At 24.8% G+C, this 18,221-nt stretch overlaps 2 protein-coding genes and 1 pseudogene across 2 annotated transcripts, besides 1 other annotated feature; all 3 read right to left on the reverse strand.

The window, feature by feature from the left end:
* Nucleotides 1-469: 469 nt before the first annotated feature.
* On the reverse strand, nt 470-3,052 carry CARM1 (histone-arginine methyltransferase CARM1, putative; the record flags this gene model as incomplete). Its single annotated transcript, XM_029008013.1, has 1 exon — nt 470-3,052. The coding sequence occupies one exon, from the start codon at nt 3,050-3,052 to the stop codon at nt 470-472; it is 2,583 nt and encodes an 860-aa protein (XP_028864345.1).
* A 1,383-nt stretch (nt 3,053-4,435) lies between these two features.
* On the reverse strand, nt 4,436-7,307 carry PmUG01_14044900 (conserved protein, unknown function; the record flags this gene model as incomplete). The annotated part of the gene is made up of 4 exons (XM_029008014.1): nt 4,436-4,625; nt 4,944-5,062; nt 5,415-6,689; nt 7,056-7,307. 4 exons carry the CDS (start codon nt 7,305-7,307, stop codon nt 4,436-4,438), a joined length of 1,836 nt encoding a protein of 611 aa, XP_028864346.1.
* A 3,866-nt stretch (nt 7,308-11,173) lies between these two features.
* On the reverse strand, nt 11,174-17,200 carry CAF1 (annotated as a pseudogene).
* Nucleotides 11,174-17,200: a sequence feature (CCR4-associated factor 1, putative).
* Nucleotides 17,201-18,221: the final 1,021 nt, after the last annotated feature.

Here is an 18,221-nt window from a genome sequence, read left to right on the forward strand (position 1 = left end):
AATAAGAAAAGAAAGGAAAAAACAGAAGGAAAAAGAAGAGAGAGGAGGAAGAGGTGGGAAAAAAAATGTGTGCGACAATTTTAATAGCAAAAATTCGATCGATTCGTTTGTGAAAAAAATGCAATGTAATAAAATGCGGGAAAGTAATGACTTAAGAATTTTGTTTATATAAATATGTTTGCATATATATTAAATCCTTATGCACGCGTTCATATACGCACGGTATACTTATTTCACTTGTTTAATTTCATGCATCAAAGGGGGGGTTTCCCAATGCGTATAACATGTATAACGAAGACATATAGCGTTTTCCCCACGCTTTCTTATTACTTTTTTATCGCATCTTTGTATTTTATTTGTCGCTTTTTTAGTGTATTTTTTGTCTGCGTTCCTTTTTCTTAGTCGTAATATCATAATGTTGGAACAGATGCACATCAGATCATCAATATTCTATGAAACCACGCCATCATCATTCTATTGTGTAATAACATGTCCATTCTTCGTTCACATTTATGAGCTTGTTTTTTTTTATTTGCAATAGAACATCCACATTTCTTGAAGTATTATTTGCCTGTGATATGTAAATAGTACCACTTAAATAATTTGTCTTCTCGCTATTCACAGATGAAATTTTGGCAATATTGTAATTAGAACAATATAAATGTAAAAGTACCTGCTTCCAATGTGTTTTTGCACTGAACACACTTGTTGTTAAAATGTTATCGTTTGTATCATTCAAAAGGTAAATACAATGCTCATTGTATTCGTTTAAAACATTTTGCTTAAATGTAGATGTTTCAAAAACACAGTCAAAATAAAAACACAAGCTAGTTACAATCTTATCTTTATATATGGGAATATCAAAATTGGTATTTATATACAAATTTTCTGTTTTATTATACGTATACATATTAATAATTGCATAATTTACTATTTCAGTTGATATTTTATTCTTATCAAGATTTATAATTTTTGCATTTTTCATAAATTCCTCACAAATAGGCTTTAAATCAGACAAGTCTTTATTGTACATGGGTTTATCCCATACTAAAAGATTTTCATTTAAATATTCTAAGTCATTATATCCTGCTACATAGAGGTATATTTTATTTGGAAATATATATCCATCTTCTTTTAAATAGATATCTCTAGCATATAAAATAGTATTTATCATACATTCATAAAATAAAAAATAACCCATCCATTCGGATATAATAATATCAAATTTTAAAATTTTCAGTTGTGCAATATTATGAATTTTTTGAAAATGTTCTATGTCATCCTTTTTGCTTACATAATATATCTTTTCCTTTTCATCTATATATATATCATTATCTTCTAATTTACCTTGAAATAAATAAATATTCTTTGCCTCATTTTTTTCTACTATCTTTTTTGCTTTGCTTAATATTTTTTCCGCATTATCAATTCCTACAACAACCTTAGCATAGTCAGAACAGAATAAAGAAATTATAGAGGATCCACACCCTATATCTAACACTATTTTATTTTCAAATAATTGTTTATTCTTATTTATAAATTCATAATAGCAATTCGTTCTACTCCTATCTAAAATCATAGTTCTGTGTATTTCGGTGTAGTTATAACTGTCGAAATAAGTTTTGTCCAAATCTGTTAACGCGCCTCTTTTGTTGATTTTAGAGTTAATTTGTTTTTTTATCTCTTTCTTAGTTTCACTGCACGTGGAGTGACCTCCCCTCTTCCGTCTTACCTCTTCTTCACGAGATGCATCAGATGAGTCTGATATATCTGCTGTAACTTCTGCTTCCTGTGTTTCTTTTATTTCTGCTTCTTGATTCACTTCTTTGCTATCTTGGATGCTGGTATGCGACACTTTTTTTCCATTTCCTTTTTTTTTGCCCATATCAATTTTTGCAATTTCACTCATCAAATATTTAATAACTTGTTCCATGCTATATATTTTTTTGTGTAAATTGTTTAGCTGCTCATGTTCCTTTTCGAACGTATTCACAAATTTTTCTATTAACATCTCGTCCAAATTTTTCATCATTGTTCCCGTATTAATGGGTCTATTGTTTTTATTGTTTTTGCTCTGAGCTACAATTGTATCTATTAAAGAGTTTAAATTAATATTACTCAATTTTAGAAAAATATCTTTTTGAATATTTTGAATTTTATTCACACTTCTTTTATTTGTTATGACAGCAAAATTTTTATTCGTTATTATGTCCTCTTGATGACCACTGTATGAAGCGGCATCCAAAAGTAGGGTGTTATCTTTCCTATTATTTATTTTATCTTCTGAATGAGTTGATAAGTCCCTTATAGTACTAGTAGAATTGCTATTTTCTAAATATGTTCCTAATGATTTAATCTCTTCTTTATTATCTTCCTTTGCCCATTCTATATTTTGATTAACAACAGTATGGTCATCCCTTAACGATTCAGAACTATCTGAATAAAAAGATGAAATAGAATTTTCCTCTTCAATAAAAGGGGATATGTCACTATCAGAAGAATTTTCTACAAGATCGTTGAGTTTTACTTTTAATTCCTCTTCCAAAAGAAAGCCATTTCTATTATTCTCGTCATATATACTAAGATCATTGTTCTCCTGGTTTCCATTACTTAAGCTATATGATGGCAAATTATACAGTGCGAAATCTTCTATATTAACATCCCACAGCAATTTGTCGTTATTTATAATTGGTTTTAAAAAAATATTTACATATTTTTCCTTATCTACAATTGAGGAAAAAATATCATATTTTAAAAATAGGTCATGATATTGTTTTACATCCAAATTATTTAATTGGCATAACCTTAAGAAGTTAATAAATATAATATTTCTATATCCTTCTTTATAATACAATATGTTAATATTTTTATTAAACATATGTATTACAACATTTTTAGTTCTTCTACTTTTGTAATTATCACATAAACTATAAGCGCTTGTATCATTTTCAAAGTTTTCTTTAGCTTTAATTATTATTTCATCACCAGCTCCCTCAATAATCTTTTCAATTGTTTTATATGTTTCTTTTAGCTCCTCGTTCTGTGCCTCCATTTTTTCATTTTCCTGCGCGACGCTGGGCTGTATATGGGTGTGACAATATGTGCCTATGCCGGTATGTGCCTATGCCGGTATGTGCCTATGCCGGTATGTGCTTATGCCAGTATGTGCCTATGCCAGTATGTACCTTTGCCAGTATGTACGTTTACCAAAACATAGATTTTTCTCCTCAAGGGTTCGTATGTGAAAATTTTCTTATGCAAAATTAAAACATATACATATATATTTATATATCAAGTATTTTATCACCGCTAATGAGTTGCTAAACAGAAACGCTCCAACTACAACTATAAAAACTACAGCTGAAAAAGCTCTTTTCAGAATATCACATAGACCTTCCAGTGCTTAATTCTATTCTACAATAACACTTTATATTATTTTTTTATTTTTTTACCATTAATATTTATAAATTCTTTAATATGTCATAATGTCAAAGAATAATAAAGATATTTTTATAGAGAAAAAACTGTAAAGTCACAGCGCTACATGAATAAATAAATATATGTAAATATATATGATAATAGGATACTTTTTCAAGAAAAGTACTTTATTCGAGTAAGTATGCTATCAGGAATAAAAAACTTTAATTAAATAAAAATTGAAATTTTAAAGGAGGAAAAAGCCTTTTTATTTATTTATTTATATATATATGCATACATATTTTTTTCTACCATGCTTCAATTATTTAAAAGCCAACCTCATTTATATAATACATATTAGCGCATAATAGATACATATGGAATACTTGAGGTAACCTGTTGTATTCTTAAATTTGTTGTATTTTTTTTTTCTTTTTTCCACCATTTGGTTAAATAAAAATTCATAAACTATTATATTCTATTATATTTTATTTCATTTTATTTTATTAATTTTTTTAATTTTTTTTTTATTTTTTAAAATATTTCAATTATCATTTTTTAAAAACAATAAAATAATAAAAATAAAAAAAAATAAAATAAATAAAATAAAGGCTAAATTTTAATAAAGATGGATATGTATAAAACAATAGAAAATTTTCATAAATGCATACACAATTATTGCTTTCATTAAAAGTAAACATAAAAGAAAAACGTAAGTGTACATATATACGCAAGTATACATGTATACATATAAACGTCCATATATATGTCCATGGCAGTTATTTTGGAATGGAGCACACAAATAACACAGGTGCAAAAAGCGATGGTATTCTATATCAAACATTATGTATATGTATATATACACATATATGTACACCCGTATGACAAAAAAGGCTTAAGTACACAAAATTAGAACTTTAAGCACCTGTAAACGCAGGAAATTGATTTATTTTTCCTTTTTCCCTTCTTTGTTTTCCTGTTTTTTTTTTTTTTTTTTTTTTCCTCTTTTCTACCCATTTTAAAAAGATCCATCAAAGCCAACAAAACCGGTTAATAAAAATATAGGAAAATATTTCTTCTTCTCAATTTTGGAACACCAGTTCCAAGCAGATGTTAATCTGCCATCTATGCAACTTCCAGCTTCATTAAAATTATCACCACCACTCCCATCAAAACCGTGACGAAAGAAATCGCATGTTATCATCATTCTTTTAAAATAAAGAAAAAAATGAAAAAATATGAAAAAATGTGAAAAAATGATAAATTAATATGTGTTGTTGCATATATCAGTGTAACATGAACACTGTAATGTAATGTATTAGTGTTATTTTTCGGTGAATATAAATAGCACATTTTTATATCTATTTTTACATATTTGTTTATTTGTATAATTGTCTATTTGTATAATTGTCTATTTGTATAATTGTTTGTTCCTTATATGTTTGTTTTTTCTTATACTTCTTTTTTTTATCTATTTGTGTTTTTATCTATATTTTTATCTCTCTGAATGCTTATTTTTTCCCTACTTTAAGTTATGGGCTCCATTAAATTCACTCATAATATAATTTTTCATTGAGGGCGTAGAATTATATAGCTCATCAATTTTTTGTAAGCACAACACAATAGGTGTGAGTATTCTTGGAACCTTAAGAATTTAAGAAGAAAAAAATAAGTGTTTACACAGAATATATCATTATTTTTTGTCTTTTTAATTTTTTTATGTACATGGGGCATTTTTACATGTACATATATAGTCATGTCGTATGTGGAAGGACAGAAGTGGCGGAGTAGAGTATCGCTCTTTTACTTTTTTATTCTCTCAATTTTTCTTTTTCATTTGTCTATTTTTGTTTCTCTCATTGTCTATTATTGTTTCTCATTTGTCTATTTTTATTTTTCATTTTTCTATTTTTATTTCTCATTTGTTTATTTTTGTTTCTCATTTGGTTCGTGCCACATGCCACTTTGCACTTCTTTCCGTTTTCTCTTTAACTTACCTGCGTGTACTTATCGATGAACATGAAAGTGTTGGGGATGTTGGTATCCCCCATGTGAATCATACTGGAGCCTACCCATCCACCTAATTTTTTCTGAACATTGTGCAGAATTTGTTTCATAACACTTAAAACTTTATGACCACTCTGCATTCTATTTAATCCTTGCCCTGTATCCATTAACCTGTAAGGATTTTTAAAATCAAGCATATCACTTTCTGCACGCGTCCATAAAAAAAACATATGTTCTCCTATTTCCTTCCATAAATATAATGTTTGTAAAACATACATATATTGCCTGTTATGTGAATGCGTTAATCTACTTCCTTGTTTTCCTGACTCTATAGATAAGGAATAAGGAGAATTCTTTTCATGAGGATCATAATAATTTTTTAAATATTCAATCATAATTTCACATGGTTCACAGAACATTTTGATATGTGTGTTGTAATCACATAAACTGTATAAACATCTTTCTATTTCTTCTGATGACAAATATTGCGGTTCTTCTAAACTATTTGTATCATCTGTTTCTGAATTCTGCTTATTAAATATGGGTATATTTATTCTAAATAAATTTTTTTTATTATTATTTTTATTATTATTGGAATATTTTCTTGATAAGTATTTTATGGCTTCTTCCTTTTGTTTAATCTGTTTCTGTATTTCACTTCTGCTTCCTTTTTCATCTATTTCCATTGTAGCTATTTTAATTAAATTATCATTCAATACATCGAATCCGTTTTTTTTATCTTTTAACAAATCATACACAGTTTTTATCGGTGCCACACAATTAAATGATAACAAATCATAAATATCTTCTCTTCTTGTATCCATTAAAAAATACATTAATTTTCCATAACTACTTCTCATTCTGTCAGGATTTAGTATTTTATATCTTCTTCCTATTTCAAAAACAAAACTAAAAAAGTTACTATTTCTTAAAAAATCTCTATCACGAATTAATTTCTGTCCATTTTCATAGTTGTTAGCTATAACTAATCCTGATAATATAGAACATAATGTTTTTATTTCTTTTATTATTTTCTTACTCTTGTTACCACTATGATATATATCTATCTTGTCTGTGTATTCACTTACTTCTAATGTACTTTCAAGTAATCGTAAATATAATCGTTCTTCATAGGTCAGCCTTAAAGGAATAAACTTACACAGTTTAATATAATTATTTTCTTCCTGTTCCTCTTCTTTTCCTTCCTCTTCATCTCCTTTGTATATTTCATCTAATTTTATAGTTTCATATTGCTCATTTTCGTACTGAACATATGTAATATGGGGAAAAAAAGTAGTAATAAATATTTTACTCCATATTAGCTAAGGTGATGTACATCCATAAGTATATGCGAGAATTTACAATGTAAACTTGCAACTGTTTTGATAAAATGTACATCCCAGTATATTTAAAAAAATATAATGCATAATATTAAATAGGTTTCCTAATGCAAATCACTATGTTTATACATTTAGACGAAGAAAATGCAAATGTGTAAACATAAATACTTACACACAAAAACACACACACATATATATATATATATATATATATACACTTAAGTGATATCTTATTTGTATTCATTCAACATTTTAATGATTTTTTTTTTTTTTTTTTTTTTTGGGTCTAACATTTTTGAGAATATCAAGAGTGTCTTGTTTTATTTCTTCATCTATAATTTTGCTAAGTTTATCTTCATTATTAAGTTTATCAATTAATAATATCAATTCTTCTTTATTCAAAAATTTTAATATTTCGAAATTTTTTTTTGAAATATTTTCAAATTCCTTAACATCATTTTCAATAAAGGAGTCCTCCTCTTCATTTGCCTCTACGGCTTCTTTTTCGTCTAAAATTTTCTTCAGCTTGTCATTTTCATTCATACTGCGTTTATATATACATATAATATATATATATGTATGTATATAAATGTAAAAGGAACAATGTTATATTTGCATTCGATGTGTAATCATGCGTGTGTATATATGCGCACATATACACACATACATATATTTATATATATATTCACCTTAAAAAAGAAAAAAAAATTCAATACCGATGAACAATTTATGCATATAGAAGAAATCTACGTATTTTCTTATACAGAAGAACTTTAAAATTAGCGATTTTTTAAAACATTCTTCTAATAAAATTACTTGTATAATAAAAAAGTTATAATCTATCAGAATAGGATCATCTATTATAAGCTGTGATATTGTATTATTTTAAAGGGGGCCACAAAAAAACAGGTTTATCAGTCTATCTATGTATCTATCTGTACATACACACCCATACATACATACACACATACACACATACACACATACACACATACACACACATACATACACAAAAGTATGTATAAATATGTATGTAATTATGAGTACATATATAACAATGTGTTTCTCAACTGGAAATTTTCGTTTAGTTAAAGTGCTCTAAATACTATATAATAAGGTCTTCAAAATTTTATACACTTCTTACTTATAAGTATTATAAATTCATTAGGTTTAAATTATCTGTTTTATTTGTATGAAAATAAGAATATGTTCGTTCATTAACAAATGAAGCAATTGAATAGGGGTAAAAGTATATTTTTTTTTTATCTTAAAATTTTCCTAAAAATATATTTTTTTATTTTTAATGCATATTTTTATGTGTTTCTTTCTGCTCTCCTGATTTTTCTCTAATTTTATTCTTTAAATTTATTCTAAAAGAATGTTTAACATTACAAAAAATACTGTGTGAATATATATATTTTATTGCTTTTTTTTCATGTGGAATTATATATATTTTTTTTATCATTTTAGTATAAAATAATGAAGAAAAATCTTCTCTTCATACAGAATGTTGTACAAGCAGTTAATTCATTTTTTTTTTTTTTTTTTTTGTTCGTATTTACTTTATTTTTCTTATTTTTTTATTCTGTTTTATATAAAAAAAATAAAAAGTTGCTTTTTTTTCTTTTGATTTTTCACTAAGTTTTTATTCCTGTAATAAGGATAAATGAATATTAAGAAAAATACAAATATATATATATATTATATATATTTTTTTTTTTTTTTTTTTTGAATTAATAATTTGTGTAAGCCAAATTTACAATGCAAAGTAAGAAATACGTTACATGACCTTTGATTAAAAAATTATTTTTACAATAAAAAGGGTTAATTAAATTATCCTAATCGCAATGCATTATTATCAATCTATAAGATATCATTTTTTTTCCGCAGAATATTTTACTTATATATATATATATATGTATGTACAAATTAGGCATATGTGTCGTATACCCCAATATATGTTTACATTATATACATAATATATGATCGAAATAGAAGTTAAATTTTTCTTAGATTACAAAAGAATAACTAAGACATTCTATAATTATGAAATTTTCAAAGTTTTACAACTTCGTTAGTTTGTTGTAATAAATTATCATATACGTTTTATTTAGTAGTTTCATTATTTTTATTACTATTTCCTTTTTAAGTACGATTTGCTGTTATAGTGCTGTTATCATTTCTTAATATTGAAAAGTAGTTATTTTATTTTATTTTTAAATAATCTACGAGAACCAAATTCTCTGCCATAAAATTATGTTAAGAGAAATATTAATTAAAAAAGTCATATATTTATATTTTTTATTAGTATAATCTATCTGTTTTAGTATTGTTTATAAGAGAGTGAAATTGGAAAATAGTTGCGAAGTCTTATTTTTATGTATATATATCCTTAAAAAGAAAAAACAGTTATTAAAATTTACTAGTACAATAATGTATGCAGATATATATGCACACACACACACACACAGACATATATATATATGTATTTATTTATTTACATTTAGAAAGAACGCCTTTGTTTTAACGAAACCAGCTTCTATTTCTCCCGCGTTAAACATGAGCTCGAAAAAGGATAAGTTATAATTCGTACATACATTTATGTTTATGTAATATAAATTTTCCTTTTTAAGTATATTTTTCTTTTTTTTATATAGCCAAAAACATACTAATTATATGCAGATTAATAATACATTGGTGAATGAAAGGTACTTTGGAAAGTTACTACAGTAGAAATTGAACAAGATTAGATAAAAATGTCAAAACATTATTTTTACATTAATGTATTTATATACATACGCTTGTAATACATTGATATTACTTCGTTCTCCTTATGTTTTATCTACATTTTCAGTGAGTTGTTTCTTTTCCTAGTTTTGTATCAACAATTTTTATAACTTATTAATTTTTGTTCTTTTTTATATACTTATTGCGTAATAATTAAATTATTTCAATAAATTAGTAATATAGCAATTATTTATAATAAATTTATTTTATATTTTTTATATTACAATATTTTATATAGTAGTTACATTTTCTAGTTCGTAAAAAAAAAAAAAAAATTAATTTTTTAATTACACACTTGATGGATAATTTATAAAAAAAAAAAAAAAAAGATTATATATAAGCAAATATAAACATTATAAACAGATGAACATAAAAAAAGATAAAAAAAAACTTAAAGAGCTGTTATATACATATAAATTATGTAATAATATATATGACTTTGCTACTTGTACTTCTTATACATACATATATATACACATGTATATAATCGAAGCTTTGCAAAGAATAAGTTTCAGATGGTATGCACAAAAAAATGCATGAAAAAAATGGAGAAAAAGGAAATAATAAGAAATGAGCACTTTTATTTCTTACAACAAGACAGAATTAAAAAAAAAAAAAAAAAAAAAAAAAAATAGATTGAAATATTACAATAAATTTTGTTAAGTACAAGTGCCCATAAACCATTATTATTTCATTATTGCAGTAATTATATACAATCCTTTTTTTTTTTAAAAAAAGAAAAAAAAAAATTTTTTTATACTTTAACATGGAATGAAATGTAAATTAATAAAAAGACACAGATGCACAATATCTACTTTAAAATTTTCGTTAATACTTAAAAAAATTGATAGATAGATATATATATTATTGCTATATGCATGGTCATATACAAATAATTTATATATCTATACTTATACATACATGCGTGAGTACATATATATAATATATATACACAATTTATGTGTAAATGTATATATGTACCTATGTAAAGCATATTTCTTTTTTTCATCGCCAAGAAATTAATATAAATATATATTTTTTGAACTAAATACATTTATACAAATATATATAATATTGTGAGCATTTTCATCTAAAAACATATCAATACGTAGAACAACATATACATGAATTTTAATATTTGAATGTTAACATCTATGGATGTAGGCGGATTAAGAAATAAATTATATAAAAAATAATGCATATTTTTTAAACACATATCTGCAAAGGTATGGAACGATGACGCACATACATATATATATGTACATAAATAAATGAACATATATATATATATATATATATATATATATATGTATATATAATGAACATTATTACAAGCATTAACAAGTACACATGCATATATTTACGCATTTTACATAAAAAAAATATATATAATCCTAAGGTATGTTGTGCTTTTTTGCACGAATTTGTTGATAATTAAAAAGAAAAAAAAAAAAGGAAAAAAGGCTTAACTCAGCCTTTTTTTTTAATTTAATAATATCTATATTCACGAAAGTAATTAAATTTATGTTCCTTAAACTTAATCTTATTCCTATTCTTGTGTTTTTTTTTTTTTTTTTTTTTTTTTTTCATTGCGCCTGTCCCAACAAACATTAAAATGCGTTTCAAGTATCGTAAAAAATATTATGCTCTTTGTTTTTAAAATCATAATTAGGATAGCTATAAATATTATTATCCTGCGAAGATTCAAATGATCCAAAATTGTCTGTAATAGTATTTTTATCTAAATTATTTCCATTATATGTAAAATTTATATTCGAATCTTCCTTTTTCTCATTATACATAGGAGATAAATTATTACAATTTTTTTCGTTAAAAGAATTGTGTGTTACTTTATCAGAATAAGGTTCTGCGTATATGTTATTATAATACTGTTCATTCGGTATAATTTTAATATCACTCTCATTATTATTATTATTAAAATAAAATTTGGAACTATTTACATTATAATGATTTATATTTATTTTATTAAAGGAGTTATCATTATTCACATAATAACTATTTACGTTCAAATTGTTCATTATGGAGTTATTTATCATGTTTATATTCTCCTTACTAATCTTCTTGCTCATAAAGTTGTCTGTTCCCAGTATGTTCATGTTTTCGCTTATATTGGTATTACTGATACTATTATTACTTATATTATTATTATTATTGTTAATATTGTTACTGCTGTACATGTTCTTACTGTTATTACTATTACCATTACTTCTGCTCCTAACTCTATTTGTTTTACTCAAATTCACTATGTTAACGTTGCTTATTTTATTATGTAAAGCATCAATGTGGTTATTCACGTTTCTGTTATTCTTAACGTTTGCGGAGTAGTTCGCTCCCGAGTTCATATCTACATTATTCCCGTTGTTTGTGTAATTACTCCCGTTGTTTGTGTAATTACTCCCGTTGTTTACATAATTATTTCCGTAATTATTGCTGTTAATATTCATATCATTGCTAATGTCATTAATCATACCGCTATTCATACTAGTTTTACTATTAATATTATAAATCGTGCTTTCATTGTCAGATAAATTGTTATTATAATTATTTTTCAAAGTTAATTGTTGTGTGCTAGTTTTTCCGTATCCTGCTACTCTATTATAGATTTTCATATTATCTGATTTGAAAAAGTTCATATTATTTAAGGGCGTGTTGTTGTGCGTATATTTATCATTAATAGTATTATTTTTCTTTTCATCATTTAATTGTTGATTTGTGTTTAAAGTCTTAGTATTTTCTTCTTCAACTTTGGCTACATTTGTGAAATTTCTATTAGTATTTTTTCTTTGATTATTTAAACTATAATTATTGGTATTTCTTACATTATTATTAGTAATCTTATCGACGCTATTTTTATCATTGCTCTTGTTTTTCACGACTGTGTTATTATTCGAGTTATTGTTGTTATTGTTCCCACTGTAATTATTGGTACTTCCATTGTTGCTACTGGTGTTATCATTATTATTATTCTTCTTCTTCTTATTGTTATTACTCTCACCAATGTTTTTATTTTTATTCTTGCTGTTCTTACTACTCTTTCCGGCATTCTTACTGTTGTTACTGTTATTATTACCATTGCTAATATTGCTATTATTATTGTTATTGCTATTATTATTGTTATTGCTGTTATTACTGGTATTGTTATTACTGGTATTGTTGTTATTATTCTTGCTGTTATTGTGGTTGCTACTACTGCTGTTCACAAACGTGTTATTACCTTTAGTGCAATCATTACTATTACTTTTATTCATTATATTGTTATTTTTATTATTATCTTTAACATTTATTGTGTTAATCGTGTCATTATTACTACTGTTAATCTCAGACGTTCCGTTATTATTATTGTTCACACTACTACTATTACTGTTATTATTTTTGCTGATACCATCTCTATTATTACTTTTATGATTTTTTTCATTAGAATTATTGTTAATTGCACTATTTGTACTATTCATTGCATTATGATTTTTACTGTTTTTATTTGAATTGCTAGTGTTATTCCTATTAAAGTTAGCACTTACTCTAAAATCGCTGTACTCAACTGGGGTCTTATTTGGTACGTTGTTACTATAAGCATTCATATTCACAGCATTTGCGCTATTTTTATTAATTATACTATTTGCATAACTTACATTGTTCATGTTCACGTAATTTAACTTGTTTATGTTCAAATTACAATTATTAGAATTTGCATTGTGCTTTGCTGTTATATTACTCGTCGAATAATAATTATTAATATTACTATTATTAATATTACTATTATTATTACTATTATTACTATTATTAATATTACTATTATTATTACTATTATTACTATTATTAATATTACTATTATTATTATTAATATTATTATTAATATTATTATTAATATTATGATTAATATTGTTCATAATGCACAATTTTGCCTCGTTACTATTAATCATATTGCCAATATTACCCAAACCCATGTTATTAATATTGTTTGTACAAAACACATTCATACTTTTCATAAAGGCATTATTTTTTGTAATATCATTATTACCATTACCACTATTACAATTATTGTTGTTCATAAGAACACTAGTTAAATTGCATGAAGGAGGTGGTGGAGGAGGTGGAGGTGGCGGAGGGGGAGGCTTCATGTTCATATTGGTAATAGCACTTTTATTTAAATTATTATTTTTATTGTCCTCTTTATAATTATTATCCTCTCTCATGGCATTCATATTTTGCACCAAATGGTTTATATTATCACAGGTATTATTATTATTATTATTATTACTATTGTTATTATTATTACTACTACTGCTACTTTTATTAATATTACCACCATTACTATTATTATTATTATTACTGATACCATTACTATTTACTTCATTCCTGTTTGGAGCATTCTTAATGCTTTGAATTCCACTACTCGATAAGTCATTGTGTAAGAAAATATTTTTATGATTTCCTTTAAAGTTAAGATTTGCATTTGTGGAATTTGATATAGCATTTTTATTATAATTCGTATGTGTAAGAGCATTCATTTTATTCATCATATTTTTGTTCATATTATTTTTGTTGTTACCTATACTACTACTGTTATTATTACTAATACTTATATTATCTAAACTTTTATCTGCTTCAAAATCTTCTATACTATTTCTATCATTTATTAGATTTAGATTGGTTGAAAAATTGCCAAAGGAGTTGTATCTATTTTGTAAGTAATAATAGTTATTATTGTTTATATTATTAGTAGTACTGTTATTTACTTGATTGTTTGCACTATTTGTATGATTAGAATTATTTGAATTGTTCGAATTATTTGCAAGGTTATATGTGCTAAAATTTACATTAATCAAATATATGTTGTTATTCTTCCCATGCCCATATCCGTTGCTATTGTTATTATCATTGCTATTATTGTTATTATTACTACGTGCATTACCGCAATTGCTACAATTAATATTAGATCCATAGATATTGTTTCCGACTCCAGGATTTCGAGCCAAGATGCTACAGTTCGATTCATATATGATACCTTTGTTTTTATTTACTTTACTCTCATCTGCTTTGTTTGAGTTATTCATGTTATCCTTTTGCAAAAGATTTAATTCATTCACATTGCTGAAGCTATTACTAAGGTTGTTCTTATGACTGTTATTGCTATTACTATTATTTATGTTGTTATTTTTGTTTGTATTTGTATTGTTGTTACTTCCTTGCGGTGAATTTACACTACTTAAATTCATATTTCGAGAACTATTAATATTCCTCAACTCTCCAAACATGTTATTTATATTCATATTACTGTTCAAACCGTTTAAGGAATTGTTATTATTTAAATTATTCATACTCATGCTATTCAAACTCATGTTGTTATTTAGGCTAGGAAGACCCATATTGTTATTATTATTATTATTACTGTTATTATTATTACTACTAATATTACTGATATTATTATTACTACTAATATTACTGATATTATTATTATTGTTATTATTTAAATTTATTTTAATATTCAAGTTGCTCATACTAGCACTATTATTTATGTGCATATTGTTACTTAAATTATTTATATTCAAATCGTCATTTACACTGTTTATATTGCTTAAATTCATATTATTATTTATGCTATTCATACTATTTAAGTTGCTTAAGCTAACAGAATTGTTCATACTATCAATATTCGCACTGCTTATACTATTAATATTGGCATTGCTTAAATTCACCATACTCGTATTTGGATTGGTCATATTACGACTTATAATGCCTCCATTGATATTTCTGAAATTCTCGATGCTTACACTGCTTAGTTCCTTTCTCAAATTATTGCATGCGTTCTTTGAAATATCGTTAAAGATAGTGTTCATTAATTTAGGATTGTTTGTACTGTTTTTATTAGCACTTCCTGCAACAAGATTCATGCACTCGCTCGAATTATTATTTTTGATGTTGTTCATGTTATTATTAATGTTGTTTATCATGTTGTTGTTGTTAATCACGTTGTTGTTGTTACTCTTGTTCTTACTCTTGCTACAGCTACTATTTCCGTTGTCCACTGCACTGTTATTGCCCCAATTATGATTCCTACTGTTATTACTGTTATTGTTACCATTGCAAATTCCCTTATTAATACCATTACTATTTACATTATTATCGCTAATCTTGTTATTTACAAATGAACTACTAGTCATGGGAATAAGTAAATTTTTATTTCCGGAACATAATGCCTCAGGGGAATACTTACCGTTGCAAAAATTGTGGATGTTATTATTGTCACTATTGCTATTATTATTATAATTATTATTAAAATTATTATTAAAATTATTATTATTATTATTATTATTATTATTATAATATTATATATTAATATTATTATTATTAATATTATTATTAATATTATTATTAATATTATTATTATTAATATTATTATTAATATTATTATTAATATTATTATTAATGTATGGGTTGGCACTAATGCTATTTCCTGAACCCATAATATTGTTTACACTTGTAAAATTATTGTAACTATTTTCATTTATATCTTCATATAAATTGTGCAACAAGTCTCTTTTAACATGCCCTCTTACAACGTCTTTACTAAATGTTATAGGATACTCTTTATTCTCCATATAATTGCTTAGTATGTTACTGTTCTGGGTGCTTAACAAGTTATTCTTCCCCTCTAAGTAAATGTTAATATCGCGATTACCACAGTGGTTACTACTTCGGTTACTACTGTCGTTGTTCATGTCACTACTGCCATCGGTCAGAACATGATATCTGCCGTAGTTTCCGCTATGATTGTTATTCTTCACATAACCAATATTTCCATTAGATTTATGCGAACTCTCTTCAAACTTCGGGTTATAATTCTTAACTGTTGGGCCCAGTCCGTATATAATACCTGAATACTTTTTATCATCTATTTTATTATCAAAATATAATTCCATTAATTTAAAAAATGTTTTACATGTAACTAAGGAATCAGAACCTGCTTGGTGTTGCCTTCCTATTCTTTTAACACTTAATATTTCACTAATTTTTTGCAAAGAATATGTTCGACTCAATTGCTTAATATTAAGATTTAATAATAAATATTTTATATCATAAAGTGATGGGAAAAAATCATTTAATAAATCGAAAAAAGCAATTTCATTATGCGGTAATGCACAACATGTTAATATTTTTAATAAATATGCAAAATCATAACACCCATGAAATGAGATCCATTTGACATCTTCATTCATAACTAAGCCTGATGACATAATTACTTCTCCAAAATGTAATAATTCTATACCTAATGACTGATGTTTTTCAAAATTAATTCCACTTAATTTTAAAAAATCAATAGAATTCTGAGCATACATATCACTCTCAAGGTCAAATTTAAAATTAAATTGCCATGTCGACACTTTCGGCATTTCTCCTCTTCCATTAGAAAAGGTTACACCTAACTGTATAACTTTTAACAAATCTACATTACATTTTATTGTTTGATAATTATAATCTATAATATTTCCTGTTGGTCTTGCAACAATACCTGGAAATTCTGTATCAATAGCAACATAGGGATGATTTTCAACTACATCCCTTATTCTTTCAAATTCCTCCTCTAAATTATTTGCCCATACATCTACTATTTTTGTTCTCTCATCCATGTATGAAATTCAATTTCTATATCTTATGCACTTACGATATTACAATAGTTGTTTGTTCTTTTTTTTTTTTTTTTGCATACTATATATGTATATTTTCTTCTTTATTTTTATCATATATGTAACACATTTATCAATTTTATTTTCTCATTTTTGTAACATATACATATATATATATATATATTCAACACATAAATGGGTACCCCCTTATTTAAAATATGTAAAAAATATATTTCCTCTTTTTTTTCTTCTTATAATCTTTTGGCATACATTAAATGATCATCTTTTTTTCACTAATAAAGAAAAATAAAAAAATTCTTTTATTCCCTTCAGCTTCTTCAATTGTGTTCTCCTTCTGCTTCCTTTTTTTTTTTTCCACTTAATTATTATAAACAATTCGCAAATTTAAAAAAAATCAAAGTACAAAAAATATTAACTTTTTTTTTTTTTTTTTTTTCTTGTCCTAAATTTGGCACATTCAAAAACTTATTAAAAATGTTCGCTTCAAAAAAAAAAAAAAAAAAAAAAAAAAATTTAAATAGTCTTAATTTACTAAAAAAATAAAAACATAATAAGAAAAGCATTTCAAATTGTATCACCGAACAATTCTCCATGCATGTACTAATATACACAACCATGTATATTAAATGTTTTTTTTTTTTTTTTTGATAAAAATTTTTTAAAATGCTATTAGTAAATAGCTAAAATTATCTTATTTTTTTATAAAATTAAAAAATGCACAAGAAAAGTTAACAAAATTGAAACTATGTAATGCATTATAAAAGCAATGTTAACAACAAGTGTTCATTGTGTAAACATGTGTACATATGTGCAAAAATGTATATGTATATGTAGTATATATATGTACATATATACATCATAATATTCAAAATATAATAAAAAGTATGTCATATTTTAACAACCATTTTTCTTTCTTTTTCTAATACTTCTAAAAAATCCAATAATTTATTTATAAAATTGCCTTGTTTTTACAAAATCTTTTATTTTATAGTTTTTTATTAAA

This window comes from Plasmodium malariae (assembly GCF_900090045.1).
Source record: "Plasmodium malariae genome assembly, chromosome: 14".
NCBI classification, from domain to species: Eukaryota; Apicomplexa; class Aconoidasida; order Haemosporida; family Plasmodiidae; genus Plasmodium; species Plasmodium malariae.